The sequence below is a fragment of the Aplidium turbinatum genome, chromosome 10 (genome assembly GCF_918807975.1).
Source record: "Aplidium turbinatum chromosome 10, kaAplTurb1.1, whole genome shotgun sequence".
Taxonomy (NCBI): domain Eukaryota; kingdom Metazoa; phylum Chordata; class Ascidiacea; order Aplousobranchia; family Polyclinidae; genus Aplidium; species Aplidium turbinatum.
Window position 1 is genome coordinate 7,085,557 of NC_137481.1, and position 19,550 is coordinate 7,105,106.

Consider the following 19,550-nt stretch of genomic DNA (forward strand, 5'->3'; position numbering starts at 1 on the left):
CAGTTTCCCCCAGTTTTACCCGGTTTCCCCCAGTTTTACCCGGGGAAAACTGGGAAAAACCTCCCAGAGGTTTTACCCAACCAACCCTGATCGGAGTAGACAGTGTGGCGCTGGATTCGCTCGAAATGTGGCGCTGGATTCGCTCGAAATGTGGCCCAGGTGCAGTTTAAAATTTATACCATATTATCTTTGAAATCAAGTGTTGTTGTGGCCTAGTTAAAAATACCTATACCATTCAGTGTAAATTTATTATTACTGTAGTGTTGTAGTGAATAATAATGGGCAAAGGAAGTGCACCACTTGCAAGTCAGCAAGAATTATTAGCGATATCAACTGCTGAAATTGTTCGTGTACTAATTGAAGCTCATGACAATGGAAAAGATATCAATCTGAACAAGTTAAAAGGTCAAATATCATCCAAGCATGGACTGAAATCCCAGCCACGTCTTACTGATATTATTGCTGCTGTACCTCAGCAATATAAAAAGGCTTTGCTTCCAAAATTGAAGGCAAAACCAGTTCGTACAGCCAGTGGAATTGCTGTAGTTGCTGTAATGTGCAAGCCACACAGATGTCCTCATATAAATATGACTGGAAACATTTGTGTATACTGTCCCGGGGGCCCTGATTCAGACTTTGAATATTCAACACAGTCATATACTGGATACGAGCCCACTTCAATGCGAGCCATAAGGGCAAGATATGATCCATTTCTGCAAACTCGACATCGTGTGGAACAATTAAAACAGCTTGGTCACTCTGTTGATAAAGTTGAATTTATAGTAATGGGTGGGACATTTATGGCTTTACCAGATTCATATAAAGACTATTTTATTCGCAATCTTCATGATGCACTTTCAGGCCACACAAGTAACAATGTTCAAGAAGCTGTGAAATATTCTGAGAGAAGTCGAACTAAATGCATTGGAATAACGATAGAAACAAGACCTGACTATTGTCTCAAGAAGCATCTTAGTGAGATGTTATTGTATGGCTGTACTCGATTAGAGATTGGAGTTCAAAGTGTGTATGAAGATGTTGCTAGAGACACAAATAGAGGCCATACTGTCAGGGCTGTGACCGAATCATTTCAATTGGCAAAAGATGCTGGCTTCAAAGTTGTAGTGCACATGATGCCTAACCTGCCTAATGTTCCTTTAGAAAGAGATATTGCGCAATTTGTGGAGTTTTTTGAAAATCCAGCATTTCGTCCTGATGGCTTGAAACTGTATCCCACTCTTGTAATCAGAGGTACAGGTTTATACGAGCTTTGGAAAACTGGACGTTACAAGAGTTATCCACCTTCAACTCTGATAGATCTTGTGGCTCGTATCTTGGCGTTGATACCACCGTGGACTCGAGTGTACAGGTAATAAAAAAAAGTTGGTTTTGTAATTATTCATTGATTATGAGAATATCTTCTGACTGAGACAGTTTTTTTTAAGCTTAATCCGAGCAGCTTCACATACTTGTAAACTGTAAAGACTTTGAACCACTTTTGCAGGCCCAGTTACTGGGATTGACAAAGTGAAGTTTGTTGATCATAGGCAGAAACAGTCATACAGTCATAGGCGCCGACTTTTATTTTTGCTCGGGGTGGCGGATAGCACAATATGGCAACCTAAAAGCTTTCAAACTGCATGTTTTTGTTTGATTTATACTAAGCGTGTTTCGTAGATGCAATTGTCTTTTCACACCTGATTTGTAGCTCGATAATTTACAAAGTAAATTTAAAACAAAGCACAGGAGGTATGTCGTAAATTTTATTGTTACGTTGCTGCTCTGACACTTAACATTTGGCAAAAGTATTTTTGCGAACAGCAACTCTGTCAATCCAACTGTTAATCAACTGGTCAAGTTGTAACCGTGAAGCTTCAGCTTGATAAACATTTAAAATTAGGACGTGGTTCAATCGCTGTTGCGTCATGGTAGATCGCAAGCAGATTTTTATGCGCCTGAGTGCAGAAAACGATTACTCCGCCTCGCAGGTGGTGGAAGGCAACGATAATCTTCCACCTCCCTGATCGTGCTAACACCTTTTGGCAGTGGCACACTTTCGTTTCGTTTAGGAGTTTGGTCACTTTCATACTGGCGGAAATTCTGACTAGACTCAACAAAAAATGACTCAATGCCAATGGAGGGCTGCAATTTTGAACGCTTTTTCGGTGGCATCTTTAAGCTGAATTAAACTGGAATGTCGGCGAAAACTTTTACTGGACGACTTTTCGTAATTTTTTCTTTGACGTAACCAGCAACTCCTACGTCAGACCAATAAATTCCCGCCTCACAGTTTGTCACGCATTGACACGCAATATTACTGCATGAAGTAGATTAGTAGATAACAAAGTAGAAATTAAAGCATGAAGTAGATGACAGTTCACTCCAATTAAAATCGAAAAATATTTCAAAATGCAAATCTTGAGTAATTGAAAAAGGTTGCTTTTATTATTGGGAATTGGCAGGGGGTGTAGCTTTTCTCGAATAGAATCATGTAAACGTGTAAATTTGCAGAACGTTAAAACTGCTACTTTACTAAGTGCACTTTTTAAATAAAACTCAAAAAGTTTCAAAAATTGCATTTTTTTTAATAAAATTTGAAAATAGATATTGATTTATTAATTTAGGGGGTGGAGCTATCAATCATCGAGATAATTTTATTTCCAAGTATTTTATAGCTGTCATAATTTATAGCGATATTATGAGCAGTTTAAAATTAAAAAAAAAAGATTTTTGAGGAAGGCAATGGAAAGATTGTATTTTATTGATTATGATTAATAAATCCCTTTGTAAACCTAACAAATGTAACAATGACTTATGACAAGTAACAAATAAAACGATCGTAACAACAAGGAAAAAACTCGTAGTCCCGTGTTGCGTAATCTTCACGTAGCGTGCTTGATGTTACGCGAGTATCATGCTTGTGACAAAAACAATCATTTTCTTCGCAATACTGTATTGGTTCACCTCTTGCTTTACGTTGACTTGAAGCGAAAACCAATCATCAAAAAAAGATTTAAACGTCCGTTCAAATTACATGTATTTGCAGTAAGTAATGTAAACCAAACGGGGTAGCCGCCACAGCGGTTACGGGGTGGCGCGGCCACCCCGTAAGTCGGCGCCAGTGCATACAGTCATAGCCTAACTATCACTACAAAAATTGTAACCTCTCTGTTATCAAATAAACATAACATTTTAAGTGTATTCAATGTAAAATACATTTTCAATTCATTTTAAAAAAACTATGCAGTTAATATCTCTCAAATTAACAATGGTATGATTGTTTTATTATCCTATGCTTTGTCTGTTTTTGGTTTTCAAGTTTTGTATTCACCTAAATATTGATCTTCTACCTTTTTGTGCAACTGCGACACCCTGCGGGCCTGACTTTTTGGTTAACACTGATTCGGGTCTACAAAGCTGAACTTTTATTTAAATATGCATCTACTGTAGTTAATTTATTTGAAACAGAGCATGCATGAATAGATTGTTCGTGTGTTTTTTTAATCTGAAAATTACATATGAGTACTACACAATAAACATCCTGTGTTTTCATGCATTCATTTTTTAAAACTTGTCCAAGTGACTTGTTAAACTTAACATTTAAATAGCTAACACATAAAACATTAACCAAATCATATCTAGGTCAAATGTACTAATTTAGACGAAATGCTGTAGCCTATTTCTTTCCAAAAAGTATGTATATATGTATATATATACAGTAGGCTCTTTGCTGTGGTATCAAAACTTGTAATTTCATGTTTTGGTGACAATTTCATTCAATACATATCGTGTTTATCAATTTTTAACTACTAATTTTTTGACTAGGCAATCACTCATGTTCTATTCTGAGTGTGATATGTTCATGAAGTTTCAATAAAACTATCCTGGTTGTCATAAACTAAATATACTGCAAAAATTAATGATTATTTGCAGGGCTTAAATTGTTATTATACTTTATTACTTCACCTTCATTTGTCTTTGTTTTCAGGGTGCAAAGAGACATTCCTATGCCTTTGGTGACCTCTGGTGTGGAACATGGTAATCTTAGAGAGCTTGCTTTAGCTAGAATGAAAGACCTGGGGACTACATGTCGTGATGTTCGCACTCGAGAGGCTGGCATCCAAGAAATTCACCATAAGGTAAAGCCATACGATGTTGAGCTCATCAGAAGAGACTACACGGCGAATGGCGGTTGGGAAACGTTCTTGTCGTACGAAGATCCTACGCAAGATATTCTCGTTGGACTTTTGCGACTTCGAAAGTGTTCTCCAGATACATTTCGACCTGAGTTAAAGGATAAGGGTGCATCTATTGTGCGTGAACTTCATGTTTATGGGAGCGTGGTTCCTGTCAGCTCTCGTGATCCTGGAAAGTTTCAACATCAAGGATTCGGAACTTTGCTCATGGAAGAAGCAGAGAGAATTGCTGTAGAAGAACATGGTTCCAACAAAATTACTGTCATATCAGGTGTTGGCACGAGAAACTATTATAGAAAGTTGGGCTATGAATTAGATGGCCCATACATGTCAAAAGACCTGGTTTGATAACAAGATGTTGTTATGCTTGATTGATGCATTCAAATCGCAATACGAAAGTGAAAAATTGTTTATTTTAAATTAATAGGCTAAACGTGTTGTTAAAATGGTTGACCTCAATTGATAGAACAACACAAAATTGTACACTGAACAAATGCCTAGGATTAGATAGCAGTGACCTGTAAGAAACTGTTTAAAAATTCATTTTTCAAAATTTTCAAATGTTTTTTTTGCCATGCATGGAGTTGAAAAACGAGAAGTTGATATGCGAATACGCTAGCTTTAGTTTAGAGAGTTAGTTAATGTCATCTTGCAAAAAAAAATTTTGTAGCCAATGTCAAATTTCGTCGTATTACGCAATGCTTTTACTTTAAAAAGTACCGTACGTAAATCACTCTTTAAGCAAAACTTGTTTAAACTAAGCATTAAAAGGAGTAGTATATTGTAACAAGCTATCGCCTGCCATGTGTAATGTTTTATTGGTTTCATTGGTTTGATGGGCAACGTTCATTCGTACTTGGACTACAAGTCAAAGTTAGGCCGTATCTTATTGTACAAAGTGTAGGGCCGACAGTAGTCCCTGTAACAACAGGCATCTTTTACGACTGCCAGTTTTGGACGAGAGCGCAATACGTGTGAACTATGTTTGCGTTCTTTTTTTGACTGCTTGCTATTTTTTGCATTTTGAAGATTGTTTAAATTCTCTTGCTTCATCATGTTTAGTGTATTTTAATGACTTTTGCTATGGTGGTAATAAATTGAATTGTTTCCAGGTTTTCCTAATGACATGTTCACGTATAACTTCTTCAATTAGGCAATTTAGCTTGTCTTCCAAGGCCATTACCAAAATGGCGAATAGCCAGTTTGCTTATGTCAGAAAATTTGAAATTCCCGATCCTTGCCTGTTGAACTGCTGGCCTGTCGTCCGAATTGATGGAAAAAATTTCCACAAATTTTCTGACTTCCATGAGTTTCAAAAACCAAATGACGAAAGAGCTTTGCACCTGATGAACAAATCGGCTGCAAGCGTAATGAATCTGTTAAGCGACGTCATTATTGCCTATGGTCAAAGTGATGAATATTCTTTTGTCTTTAAAAAGTCAACTGAAACATACAACAGACGAGCAAGGTAGTAAAGGTACATTGTTAGATTTTACTTTAGATATTTCTTACGTATGTTCTTGTGTATTTCTATAGAGACGTTCGAAAGTATCACTTATTTGCTAATAGTTAGTCATTTGTAACTATTGTTGTTTTTCTTTTCAGCAAACTGTCTTCTGTTGTGGTGTCAACATTTGCGTCGGCCTATGTTTTTCATTGGAAAGATTTCTTTCCTGATACAAGTTTGCAGTATCCTCCAGCGTTTGATAGCAGGGTAGTTCTGTATCCGTCTAACCAAAACTTAAGAGATTATCTGAGCTGGCGACAAGCTGATTGTAAGTGAACGGTGTCTACCATGACCATGTGTCTACACAAATTGAATGGTTTGAATAATTTGATCAATATCTCCCAAGATGGAGCAGCAGCATATAGTTTATAACTTTACTCAGCATATACTACAACTAACTTCATTTGCCGCGGTTGTGTACTGCAGCAGCTATTTTTACTTCTAGGTCATATCAACAACTTGTACAACACTTGCTTTTGGTCTTTGGTTCATTCTGGAATGACTCCAAATGATGCACAAATAAAACTTAAAGTAAGTTCTGAAAAATTTTTACATCATAATCTCGTCCTTTTTATAAAAAAAGTTAAAAACCGCTAGGTAGAGCTATTAAGTTGTAAAAAATAACAATGAAAGTTAAAGGGCGGGGAAACCCAAATTAACTTTTTGTGAGTTTTTTGATTCAGCGTGATGTCATTGTGTACAACATGCGTTTTAGCAAAAAAAAAATCCAAATTTTGTAGCCCTCGTCTCGCTAAGGCCGCTTTTGTTTGATACTTGTTTGCGAGGTCTCGCGCGCATCAAACTGTGATGCTGTTCGCTGTGACGTCACAAGGTACATATAGTTGTGGCCAAAAGTTTAAGACCAAACTTGATTTATGACCATTTTTGCATTACTTTAAAATACTGCATCATATATTGTTTTAGTTGCATCATCTTTATGCATCATCTTATATCTGATGCAGTATTTTGAAGTAATGCAAAAATCGTCATAAATCAAGTCTGGTCTTAAACTTTTGGCCACAACTATATGTACCTTGTGACGTCACAGCGAACAGCATCACAGCTTGATGCTCAACGAGACCTCGCAATCGGGTATCAAACAAAAGCGGCCCTAGCGAGACGAGGGCAGCAAAATTTGGATTTTTTTATTGCTAAAACGCATGTTGTACACAATGACATCACGCTGAAACAAAAAACTCGCAAAGTTAATTTGGGTTTCCCCGCCCTTTAAAAGGAATTTGTCCGTATTTTGCTCAGTGGTTGCGTTGGCATATGGAGCCATGTCGTAACGAACCGGTGCCAGAGTTGCATGTTTTCAAAAGGTCAAACATTTGGAAAATCAGACATTAAAAACAGAAGAAGCGTGCCCCATTTGAAAACCTCACTTTTGATGCGTATTGTGTTAAATCTTTCGCTGAGTTATCGAAAAAAACCTTAGTCATGCTCACAGTTAAAAACTAGACAACAAATTGGTCCTTTTTACATTGATTGAACGTCCGCCGACGTTGTTCGTGAAACTGAACTGCAAAACTCCACATCATAAAACATGGGCTAGAAATGTTAGACCACTCGTCGAGGTAATAGATCGCAGAGTTGATTGGTGGTACAAAACCTGAAAATTGCGAGTAGAAGGTTGCACATAGCTCGAAGCTGCAGGCTTTCGTCTGACTGCAGCTTTGAGCTTTATGCAACTTTCTACTTGAAACAGATTGCATTGGATGTACTCAAGCGAAACGCAATAAGCTCAAACAAATTGACCATTACAAATCTACAAGAAAAGTTAATGTATTAATATGATTACTTATTCAGCGAATGATCATTCCGTTGAGTATTTGCGCTTTGAAGATTTTACTTTGAAAATGAACATCATCCTGACGTATGTGGTATTACTTGTGGTTGTATGTTTAATTGTTTATGGTTTTGTTTGTCGTATCCAGGCTTTCACCCGGTGGTTGAAGATTTAGATTAAGTGGACGGGAAGGCAAGGAAGCCAATCTTCGTGCCCGCCTTCAGGCATGCCTTTAAGTGTCCTGCCACAGACACAGCCGCATGCTCTTGAGCGGTGTCGAGCGGCGTCAAACTGGCGCCCTCTCGATTGCCGTTCCAGTGTTCTCACCACCATTGTTTATGGTGAAACTTTCACTTAAGCTTGATTGCGTTTGAAGCATGCTAAGTTTTTTAAAACAGATTAGGAGAAAAGCCATCTTATTGGCAAACCTGCAAGCGTGCAATGAGGTACTGCTTTGTACACAGATTTCATTGTTTACAAATCCAGCTAAAGAGGATATGTTATGGACAATAGGCTCTCTGTTACTTAACTGTGTGCACTCTAACCTGCAGCATTAAGAGTTAATTCTCACGCTGTGAGAATAATCATCGTTAATCGCCCAATAGTGAGTTTGTTTGTGAATGCGGTTGCAATCCGGCTTAGCACATCCTGTTTATATGCGCTTTCACACCGCGATCATGGTTAACGAAAACTCTTCTGTCAACCTAAGTATCTTACTACGATACATCTTTCAACTTTGGTGTTTTTGCATATGCAATTACTACTTCTATTGCCGGCTATACCATAAATAGAGACTTGCTGGAAATAAAACTTATCTATAAACCTTAAACTCAGTATAATGCAAAAATGATTTATCGTTTGAACGCTCAATGCAAACCCACACCGTTACTCAGAAAAATACCACCCATACAAATTATATCAATGAAGTTTGTAGTTTCCTTTCCAGTTCACCTTAACTTTGTACATTGCTTATTCTGAGTATATGCTTGACTTGGGACCAAGTTTCAGCTCGCAAGCATAGATTATTCTTTGCTCTGTCGGCGTCTTCATGCTCTCACTGTCGTTGCCTCGCACAGTAGATTTATTTTACAGACGTTTTATAAAAAGTTATAAAAACGATAGATTTACAATAAACACTAAATCTGAGCAGCTTGTTCGTGCAAGCAGAATCAACCACTTTCCAACTAATTGTATTTTGCCGTTTAATTAATAAGTAATTGTGGGCTTGAAGTAAGTTAAGTGTGCTCCTTTCTTTTACGAAATCTATCAACGTTTATAGGGCACTGTATCTGGAGATAAAAACGAACTGCTTTTCAAAGAATTTGATATAAACTACAACAATTTACCACAACTCTTCAGGAAAGGAACAGTAATAATAAGAGACAAGGTAATTAATGTTATTTGTCCGCTGCGTTTGATAGTAAACTACTGCAAGCTTCAAATTTCGAGTGCATTTTTTGTAGTTTAAAATTGTAACGCAGTTAGAATTGTTTCACAAAGTGGTTCAATTAATAATAAGTCATGCAAGTGGCCAATTGAACGTCGTTGCCAATTGATTTTTGACGATTAAAACGAAAAAGTACAAGTTGGCATGGCAGATTTCATCCACAAAGCGTTCTAGTGCGGACAATTAATGTATTTTTTGCGTATAGTGTAGCAGTGTAGTTTATACTTTTATGTTAATACCTTTCCGTAGTACGTTCAAGTCGTTCATTTAACCAGACATTTCTCCGAAATATATGCTAATATATGCTATCTCGCTAGATGGGATAAATACAAAGGCGTGCTTTGTAAGAAATATTAATATGTTTAGTTTACAGTATTTGCAGTGTAAGTTTTGCGTTCAGTGACAACAATCCAATTCTAGGATAGATTAAGAGTTGACATACTTGACAGGGTTACTTATAATGTTTTCACTCAGCGTATTGTATTTCTCATTGTTATGTAATGCTAACTTTATCGGAAGCTGAAAATGGATATACAGTCGACTCCGCTTAATTCGGACACTTTGGTTCCACTCACTTTTGGCCGAATTAAGCGGAGAAACGGCTTTGTCCGAATTAAGCGGAAAATCAATTGTTCGTTTCATGGTATGCGTAAAGGCAGACAACGCATTAAAAATACCGTTCTGTTGCGTAATAAATGAATTGCAGTTGCGATATTCTGCAGTAATTGGCACTGATCGCATAAAACGCACAAGAATTATACCTTCTGGTTAGATGTACTGTACAGTATTTCGATACCAAGCGATTCAACAAATATATTACTGTGTAACACACACATATAGGGTTGAAATAGTACAGTAATTCTTTAAATACTGTGTCCTGTGTCCGAATTAAGCGGAGAATTATCCGAATTAACGGGAGTTTTTTTACGTGCAATTTTTACTTTTGTTCCGTTCCCGAGCAGTTTGGCCGAATAAAGCGGTTGTCCGGGTTATCCGGTGTCCGAATTAAGCGGATTCGACTGTATATGCTATTTTTAATTAAAATATGTGTATTTATGAATAGTTTATTGATGCGTGTTCATTCACAAAACAAACTTGTTTTAAGGGTTCTGGAAAAGACACTGAAATCGAAAGTACAGAAGGTGATTCATCGGACATTGCTTTTTCGAAGCGTAAGAAAATGTTGAAGCCATTGTTGACTTTAAACGTTGACATAATTGGAAAAGATTTTTGGAATTCGTATCCGCATTTATTGGACAGTTAACCGACAACGCGCAATCAATTTAGCAGTTGTAGGCTACCTGTAGTTTTGTATCAGTCAGGACCACAGGCAAATAGTTCAAGCTAGCATGGCCTGGTCTTGCAATAATCTCCACATCCCAATTTGTCACTATTTCATGTAACATACATACTTGAAACATGGGTAAAATACATCTCTGACACGTAGGGCGTACGCCATACAACCGTACATCTACTGTATCGTGAGTAATCCAATCGCAGTTTGTAAACATTTTTATTTTAAAACATCACTTTCATGTGATAATATGTGACTTTATACATGCACTGTTGATTCTCCACATTGCGTTGCCATCAGCCCTTGACATTACAATGCAGATTGTGTCAGCTCAGTGTATGTTATACTTGCCGATTGGTGCTCAGTGCTCACACTCAATGTTTTTTAGATGGTATATCTTCACCTTAAGAGGAATCATCAACAAGTGGCAAATTAATATTTTTAACGTGTTTTCTGAGCTAATGCTGTTTTTGGAGTATAAATTTTTGTATTCATTGTGCCAGTTTCTTGCTTGTCACAACCATGGGCTGATAAAGGATAAACCTTCGGCGCCAGAATCTAAAAGGAAGAACGGACTCTTACACACGACATTGACATGACAAGATTTAAAACAAAATTAAATAACTTGATTGTTTGATCTTAATCTGTGTTCTTCATTGCATTCAAGACATTTTATTGATAGGAAAAGTTTATTCGTTAACTGGTAACAAACAACATAGGTGGCATTCGACCAGATTTGCAAAGAATTAATCGCTTTACCTGTAAAGTTTTTGCGTTGGAAATACCGAATTAACAATAAACAGCTTTCGCAAATGCAATGAATTGAACGCTTTGTAAACCAACGTTGACATTATTTTCGGTTTTTATTTATCTGCTTGCCTTCGATGAGGATGTTATTTGAAAAACTGTTTTAACGCCTAAATCTGGCAATTAAAACATGGCTGTGAAGTCGAAAGGATTTTGGCGTGTCCGGAGTCGTTAAAAAGGCCGAATCCGGCTTGATACAAAACGATGAACAATAAAATGTTAACAGACGAAATAAAAGGTGTCTCTCTCTCTCTCTCAATCTTTTTTCAAAATATTGTTTCTTGTTCTTTGTATAGAACTCTACAACTTCACCAGAAAATACTGTAGAAGGCTTTGTTCTTGTTAGTTTGTATGAAAGTTACCGTTTCAATTTCGATAACAACATAGGGGAGATTAAACTTTTTAAAAAAAGGGCAATGTAGCAATGCCATAAAACAGTGACCAAGCAAGAAAAATTGCCCAATGTTAAAGTGCTTACCGTGTAGGTCTATCTCGCACCCACTGAAATATAGAGGACAGCCAGATTTGGTCGGACAAAATGAATTTCTACAATTTTATGTGGAAAGCTTGCTATATCGCACTTTTAAATGTTTTTCAGCCTGCTAAATAACAGGAAAAATAGTAAGATTTTTTGCTGTGTACTTACTGTACATTGTTTTTTCTTGTTAATGCACCAGTAAGGCCAAGCTTCATTGAAAGTGGGGTAGCGTTTAAGTTTCCGCCCTGAGTGGTCGAAACCTACACTATACCACTGCAACAAATATAGTAGACTGCGGACTCTTGCGGAGATTATAATTTTGGCTAGCCGCTGGGTTGGTTTGAAGTTATTTGCTTGGTCTAGACAACATTGATAACAGCCGAACCAACCTTAGTCTACTGTCAGTGCCTTTTTCTTCTCAACACAAACGGCATAAAACTACGCCAAAAGCAAATCTTCGGTATTAGCACAGCTTTAATTTTAATCTCGGTTGAAACAAACCTTGCCAAGGTAAAGGTCTTTAGCAGCGTTTGAATTACTGTAATAAGGTAAGCAATAGGCCTACGCCCTACATATTCCTGGGAGAGTATTTTTGGCTTGATTGTATAAATAGAATTTAGACTCTTGCAATAGTTACCAAAAAATATATTTTTTGAATAACTCATTGTTTAGCATTAGAAAATAGTGAAGACGGCCTCTGCAGGCCACATAAGGTAAAATCCTGCAGAAGAAAACATAGTCTATTAAAATAATTAAACAGGCCTAGGATATTAGGATAATGATTAATTTAAAAGTGATTTGACTCAAACCTCTCTGGTGGAAATCCATGTAGGCTACTTCCTTTTGGAGATAAAAATTGACAAGGAAATAGAGCTTTAAGTTTAATTGAAACTTTGCTTGCAGGATGGTTTGGAACGTCAGATGCGCTTTTTCTGCACTCGTTCTCATCGTGGTTGTTGGATTACAGTTTGAAGCAACAAATGCTTACAGGCTTGGGTAAGATGCTTGAAAGTCTTTCTGTTCAAATCAGTTTTACTTGAATAAAAAATAATTGTCACTCGGTCTGAGCCTGTAAACTGAACAACATAGCCTACCTTGTCACTTTTACATTAGACTAGTTTATCATAGAAACAGTCAGTGGCGTAGCCAGGAATTTAGAAAAAAGGGGAGGGGGTTGACGGGCGGCGGGCAAAGCCCGACAGCGTCTTCGCCAAAGGCGACACTCAGCAGCGGGGGGTCTGGGGGGACCTCCCCCAGAAAATTTTGAAAAATTACTTTGAATTTGGTGCATTCTGAGAGCATTTTCAACAAACATGTGGGTATAAATATTCCTGTAAAATGGTACTGTCCGGTGGCATAGCAAAATGATAAGATCATGTTTTCTAGGGCATTTTTCGGTAATAAAGCTAAGTCTTTATGTTTTCTTGTTGCTAATTCCTGGCTGAGATGTTTGGTATTGGCAAAACTCGCTCTTTTAATGCAGTTTCGTTTAAAATTAGGCAAACTTTGTTTTAGAGACAACATTCTACCCAGTAGCGTAGCCAGAAATTTTGAAATGGGGGGGGGTTGACGACCCAGCGGCGGGGGGGCCTCCCCAAAAATTTTTTAAAAATTACTTTGAATTTGGTGCATTCTGAGAGCATTTTCAACAAAAATGTGGGTATGAATATTCCTGTAAAATGGTGCTGTCCAGTGGCATAGCAAAAGAATAAGATCATGTTTTTTTCGGCATTTTTCGGAAATAAAGCTAAGTCTCTATGTTTTCTTGTTGCTAATTCCTGGCTGAGATGTTTGGTATTGGCAAAACTCGCTCTTTTAATACAGTTTTGTATAAAATTAGGCAATTTTTTTTTAGACTAAGCATCAATCTCAATATCGTGACGTCACACGTGTGACAAAGGGGGGGGGTTGCAACCCCCAACCCCCCCTGGCTACGCCACTGATTCTACCACACCCTTAAACACACAATGTTTACAATTAAACACAAGAAAATTGAGTGTAAAACTGAAAAGTCAGCAAACAGAGCTAATTTAACATAATTTTTTCCAGGGGGTGCCAACGTTTTTGCAGGGGGGGCTTCGCCCCCCCTGCGCCCCCCCTAGTTACGGGCCTGGGCCACCACTAAACAAATAATCAAATAAAAACAAATTTCCTTTAAAAGACGTTTCGAAGCAAAATTCTTTTCTACAAAATAGGCTAGCCTACGTTAAAGGTGGGAAGGCACAGCTGATAAAGCGTTCGCTCACCTCTACCCAATTGGGTTATATTGGTGATTTGAGGCCAATTTTTGTAGTTCTTTTGGGCTGTTCTCCAGTAGCGCACTCAGAAAAAAAATTAGGGGGGGGGCTAATTTAGAAATGTCGGCCGAGTGATTTGCGACGATAGTGACAGTAGGTCAATGCCCATCCCTTAAATTAAAATTTAAAGGCACTCATGGCCCATATCCCACCGGTTGGCGATACATCAGGCTTCGTTCTCTCAATCAGATTAGAAGTTGGCCTAGTGAACCCCACGCTACTAGCACCATCAGCTTCCTCATCCCTACGTCCACTCTCGCAATCTTCTATAGACTCGACTTTTTCGTCGTGTATGGCAAAATAGAATGCCAACACAAACAAGTGCGAAAACAACAACCAGCACGAAAACAGTTTGAAACAAAACCCTAATGTTGAAAACAGTAAATTTGATGTGGACATTTTTCCTACTTACAAAACATTCAAAATTAGTTCGTATTTTCAATTAAAGTCTCAGACGTCTTCGTCTCTCTGCTCAAATGTCGTGTACAGTTTTACATGACCGTGCGATTTGGCATTGACGTATGGCACATCGGTATGTCCACCAGACATTTGACCACGAGAGTACGGAAGCATCTGAACTTTAGGGAGTTAAAGAAAAGTGCCATCAAAGACCATATCATGGAGTTTTCTTTTTGCACAGATCAAAAATTCTCTGCTGACTCATTAAAATTTTACGCAAAAGTAAATCCCAATTTGACACCAAAATTCAGGAAGCACTGTTAACGCTACAACCCAAATTTAAATAAACAATTATTTGCTGGAGGCGCGTCCATTCTCCTCAACAATTACTTGATGTAGCCTATCACGTTCCCTGTGGTGCAAATTTTTTTGTAGTTATTTATGTAGTTGCCTTTTCCTAATGTAAATTTACCTTCAAGAAGTTAAAATTTATTGCATTTTTTAATTATTTTTAGATTCCTGATGAGAGCTTAAAGTTAAGCCGAAAACGTTCGACTGTTAAAACTATTTGTAAATATGTAAAATATATTGTTATAATGCTCAGCCCTGTTGTATTGTTGTGTTTTATTCATATCTAAGCTGTAGGCTAAGCAAAAGGTATAAATGGGGAACATACAAAAACTTCATTTTTGGTGGCGGGTTTGGGGGGGGCTTGAGCCCCTTAGCCCCATGCTGGGTGCGCTACTGCTGTGCTCTGTAGGGGGATTAAATTATTCGCATGAAAGTTTGTGCTGGTCCTCCTTGCCTTGGTTTCATTTGCTTTTGATCACTTTTTATAGTAGAAGAGTTTCATTATAAACTGAGTTTATTAGATGTCGTATTCCATCTCCCACCAGAGACGTTTGCTGATTTGTTGAAGCAGGGAAGTTTCTCCTGCGCCTGCAAAACAAAAACCAACCTCACCTCAATGCGGTGCAGACGTAGAAACGCCGGAACATGTTTTTATCAGGCCAACGAGGGTCTTGTGAAACTAATAGAACCAATCCCCTGGTATGGCAAACCAATTATTGAGAAACGTCAGTTAACTAAATAAGTTAAATATTATTATTTTGCAGAAGACGCCAATCTGGGTTTAATTTTCAGCTACACAAAGAACGTCGTGAAAATGACATTGAAGCAAATCGGTTGCTGCTTATTTATCAACTCAAAAACATCCAAGAAAACGCTAACCTGATGAAACCGGTTCAGATTTTATCGCCTCAACCTGAAACAGAAGAGATACGTCAAATCATAAGAACTGTCAATCATCCGTCTGAAACGCTTCCTGATGAACAAATATCAGCTACTCTTTCAAATTCGTCTTCAAACGCATCTGAATCAAACAGTCCTAATGATGATGACGTTGGGAAAATAGCAAAGGAGCAGTATCCTGTTTTGATAGTCGAGTTAAATACGAAGGGTACCTCTCGCACCACCAATCGACGGAAATTTAATGGAAAACTTCACAATGGCAGGAATGGTCCATTGATACTTGTTGGGAATGGTTTGCAGGCGCGAATAGAAAACGCTGGAGGTGTGCCACCTCAATTAACAGCTTCTGTTCTACAAAAAGTGAAACAGCTTTGTCTTGGGGTTAATAAAAGAATAAGAAATGTCACTCCTGGAGTTATGGTACGAAGGTGTAAATTGAATTAATGTTTTGTAATAATGCTATTGTCATGACTTCTTGTTTGATTTGTAAATTTAATAAATCCTTGGCTATTGAAAACCATTGGGAAAGTTTTGTAACAGCCTTGACATGAAGACTTCGGGATTTTGTTTGAATCGAAAATATTTCGATGGCAAGGCTATATTTCGTGTCAAAGCTAAATTCCTTGGCTTGTTACATTTTCGTTTCAAAAATCAAGCAGTTAGTTTTGATATAAACTACCTTCGAAAGGAAATGCAAAGTAGAATCATAAAGCGCGGAAGACAACAAATGAAAATCTTTGTGAAAATCTTTGCTCATGCCGCGTCTGAATGCTGCTGTAGCCTGTAGCCAGAGATGGGCGTGATCTTGATCTTCAAGATCACTGTTTTTTTGGTGATCTTGATCTAAGATCACTTTTTTTTGTGTGATCTTGATCTTGAAGAACAATAAGATCAAGATCACTTTAAAATTGAAGTTTACTTACTAGATAGAGGCATTTTTTTAGAACTCGTACTGTACAAAATAGTTAGTTGCAACTACTAACATTAAGCCACTGTTACTATGATATGTGTCCAACAAAAAACGATTTAAAGTCTCCATCTAATCTGGTCAGTGTTGCCATTTCAAAATTGAAAAAGTTTTCTGTGTTGGTCATAATAAAGAAGTCAACTTCCGTGTACTTTATGTTGACGTATAATAAAAAATGGCTTAACTTTGTTCACAATTTCCATGTGTGAATTTTAAAGAAATGTTTGCTTTCTTTGAACCAATTTTAGATGTTTCAAAAGTCTAGAATGGCGGTGTTAAAAAAAATCTGGACTCTAGCCGACTTTGGTCATGTAAAGTGGATTATTGCAGCAAATCAACCAGACCAAGACTTGTTTAGGGTCTGAGTATGGAACGGTTTGTCCGCCCGCAAATCTCTGAACTTTTTTGATAGTAGACAACAGTATCAAAGTTGCCAGATGGGTAAATGGTGCAATAAACATTGACATAATAGCCTATACAGTGAAAGTTAAAACTACTTAGTAACACGAACGAAAACTCCCACATGAACCAGACAAAAATTTGGTAAAAAATGATGCAGTTCAAACTAATTGCAAATTTTGCGTCTTTTTCAGTAGGCTACTGCTGTAATTAATCTCGGCCTTGGTTTAACGTTGCGATTCTACGCAAACTACGTCAACAATTGATAGGCATAATAGCAACAGTCACTAACTTATTACAATTCTTAGGCCAGCGATCGAATAGTCAGTAGTTAAAAGTAAAAGTTAGCAATAGGCTACCAACTAGGCCTATACAGTATACCTTTACCCAGGTTGCTTATGGTAATTATTTTTTGCAACATCATTAATCAAAAACTTCATTTTTTTTCAAGTACACAAAAAGTGATCTTGATCTTCAAGATCACATAGTTTGATGATCTTGATCTTGATGTTCAAGATCACCTATTCTTGGTGATCTTGATCTTCAAGATCACCAATACTGGTGATCTTGCCCATCTCTGGCTGTAGCCTATGGCAGTGCTACTCAAACTTTTTAATGCAGCGTAGCCTACCGGCAGAGGCCTTAGCCTATTAGGCCCAGTGCTGTATTCGTAAAAAAAGCACAGGGTATACTGTCAGATTTGCCGAAATGATAAATAATACACAACTTGCAAAATTCTAATCTTTATTCTACCATAACATGAATTATCAACATCAAAATTGGACAAGAGGTACAAAACTATTTATTTTTGGAAAACCAGAGGGCATAGCCTACTATACGTTGCTCGAAAAAGCAGAGAGCATACTGCGTATACCGCCATATACCCTCGAATACAGCGCTGACTTTAGGCCTATCATTTGTCGTAGCCTACCGGTCACACATTTCAAACGAAAAAAGGACAATAACAAGTCCAATATTGCTTTTACAAGTCTACAACGTGCAAATCAGATATTTGGTGAGCTCACTCACTATGTCCTCGGCTTGGCCGTTGGGTGGATAATTTCGGCCAGGTAGGTTACTTCGGCCCCCAATCAATCATTCTTAATTTAAAATACAATATTGTAAATTATTTAGAACGAATAGCCTACTATTAATGTAACTTGGCTAAAATTGAAATAATTTAACTGAAATACGATGATCTCTAATTGACAACTTAAAATGCAAAAAAGAAGCTTTTTCTCGTTTGCTTTGAAGGTGTTGCTAACGTTTGTGGTGACTAGATTTGTGTTTCACATCCGCACAGTGGCGCCTTTGGACTATGAGACTGAAATCTTGGTCAGTGAGAATGTTAGACGTTTTAAAATCACTTGTGTGTTATGCGATTGGGCTAGTTGGTTTTGAATCTTTATCCTCGGACTGACAAAGCCTTGATTGTTTATTCCTGGTAGTTTCGCATACCTGTGCAGCCTCTTGACACAGGGCCGGTTACCGAGATTAGCAGAGTGAAGTTTTCCTATTGTTGAAGTGTTGTTGCCAGGGAATTAAGTTATTCCATTTACTAGGTGCCGCTGAATAAAAAGCAACCCTGAAATGCGTTGGTCAAGTGCACACCCAGAGAGTCGAACTTGCGCCGCGTGATCTTGAGCCGGGCGCGTAACCGCTGAGCTAACGGGGCGAACAAAGGGGACGGTAGTCATCAGGGCCTTGAAATTTGTGAAAATATTAAAGACCTGGTACTTTTTTTTTCTTTTTAAAAAAAACAACCTGGTACTAATGGCCTGATAAAACTTAAAGGACCGGTACCAATAAAATCTTCGGGTCCCAAAATAAGACACTTCTGAGAAATACGTTCTATATCCAAAGAATACTCAGGGGTTTCTTCAAGCTTCCGGGACCCTCCAACGCTTAAGAAGGCAATTGCTTCCAGAAATAGGGGACAATTAGTATAGCTTCATGAAAGAGAGAAACAACCAACGGAATCTTTACCATGAAAATGCTTGGTGCTTGGTGAAAGAGCAATCTAAGTCCAATGTACAAGACCTATATCTAGCATTTGTAGATTTCAAAAAAGCCTTCGATAAAGTTCGTCACGAACAGCTTTTTGAGATACTGAACAACATTAACGTTAATGACAAGGACCTGCGCATAATTAAGAATGTGTATCACCAACAACAAGCTGCAGTTCGCCTACCGGAAGGTCGGTCTGGATATTTTGAAATTCAACGTGGAGTCAGAGAAGGCTGTGTGATGTCACCAGATCTGTTTTACTTGTAGGCCTACAGTGAAATAATTCTCAGAGAAATAGAAGGCATTGATGAGGGAGTTTTAGTGAACGGCATCTCATTAAACAATATTTGCTATGCTGATGACACTGTGCTCATAGCGACATGTCCGGACGGTCTGCTAACACTAATTATCAAGACATCAACGCAAAATATATAACAGCGGACGCACTATGTAAAAAAAAAACAGATACGAAGAAGAATAGGCCTAGCTAAAGACGCTTTGAATCCACTTTCTGAAACCATGCATGCCCATTGCCCAATGTCACAATTTCTTCTAGTTTTTACACGTAAAGAGACTTTGAAAAGATTTATGATGAAGTTTACCAGGATATCAAACATTAAACTATTAAATCGTTGGTCAAATAGTTTTACTTGTGAGATGATAAATGAAAATTCTTGAACTGACAAATGGTTCACCACTTCCAGCGCATAAA

At 37.7% G+C, this 19,550-nt stretch overlaps 2 protein-coding genes across 4 annotated transcripts; both read left to right on the forward strand.

Annotated features, from left to right (window-relative positions):
* Positions 1-247: 247 nt before the first annotated feature.
* Positions 248-5,311, forward strand: LOC145778345 (elongator complex protein 3). Its single transcript, XM_082589813.1, has 2 exons — positions 248-1,369; positions 3,989-5,311. Exons 1-2 carry the CDS (start codon positions 279-281, stop codon positions 4,542-4,544), a joined length of 1,647 nt encoding a protein of 548 aa, XP_082445939.1. The 5' UTR covers positions 248-278; the 3' UTR covers positions 4,545-5,311.
* Positions 5,312-5,317: 6 nt separating this feature from the next.
* LOC145778347 (putative tRNA(His) guanylyltransferase) lies at positions 5,318-15,976 on the forward strand. Of its 3 annotated transcripts, XM_082589816.1 has the most exons (7): positions 5,318-5,664; positions 5,802-5,971; positions 6,149-6,234; positions 8,772-8,879; positions 10,045-10,081; positions 12,422-12,514; positions 15,330-15,976. In XM_082589816.1, exons 1-7 carry the CDS (start codon positions 5,318-5,320, stop codon positions 15,446-15,448), a joined length of 960 nt encoding a protein of 319 aa, XP_082445942.1. In that variant the 3' UTR covers positions 15,449-15,976. The 3 variants fall into 3 exon arrangements, with proteins under 3 accessions (XP_082445942.1, XP_082445943.1, XP_082445944.1); XM_082589817.1 differs by lacking the exon at positions 8,772-8,879; XM_082589818.1 differs by lacking the exons at positions 12,422-12,514; positions 15,330-15,976 and adding an exon at positions 10,622-11,270 and having other exon boundaries at positions 10,045-10,111.
* The last annotated feature ends 3,574 nt before the right edge of the window (positions 15,977-19,550 follow it).

What these genes read in the sequence shown, in the direction of transcription:
- LOC145778345 (XM_082589813.1), top strand. Translation starts at nt 279, where the DNA reads ATGGGCAAAGGAAGTGCACCACTTGCAAGTCAGCAAGAATTATTAGCG. An exon ending in CCGTGGACTCGAGTGTACAG is followed by an intron (nt 1,370 to 3,988) that starts GTAATAAAAAAA and finishes CTTTGTTTTCAG; the next exon opens with GGTGCAAAGAGACATTCCTA.
- LOC145778347 (XM_082589816.1), top strand. Translation starts at nt 5,318, where the DNA reads ATGACATGTTCACGTATAACTTCTTCAATTAGGCAATTTAGCTTGTCT. An exon ending in ACATACAACAGACGAGCAAG is followed by an intron (nt 5,665 to 5,801) that starts GTAGTAAAGGTA and finishes TTTTCTTTTCAG; the next exon opens with CAAACTGTCTTCTGTTGTGG. An exon ending in TGAAATCGAAAGTACAGAAG is followed by an intron (nt 10,082 to 12,421) that starts GTGATTCATCGG and finishes CTTTGCTTGCAG; the next exon opens with GATGGTTTGGAACGTCAGAT.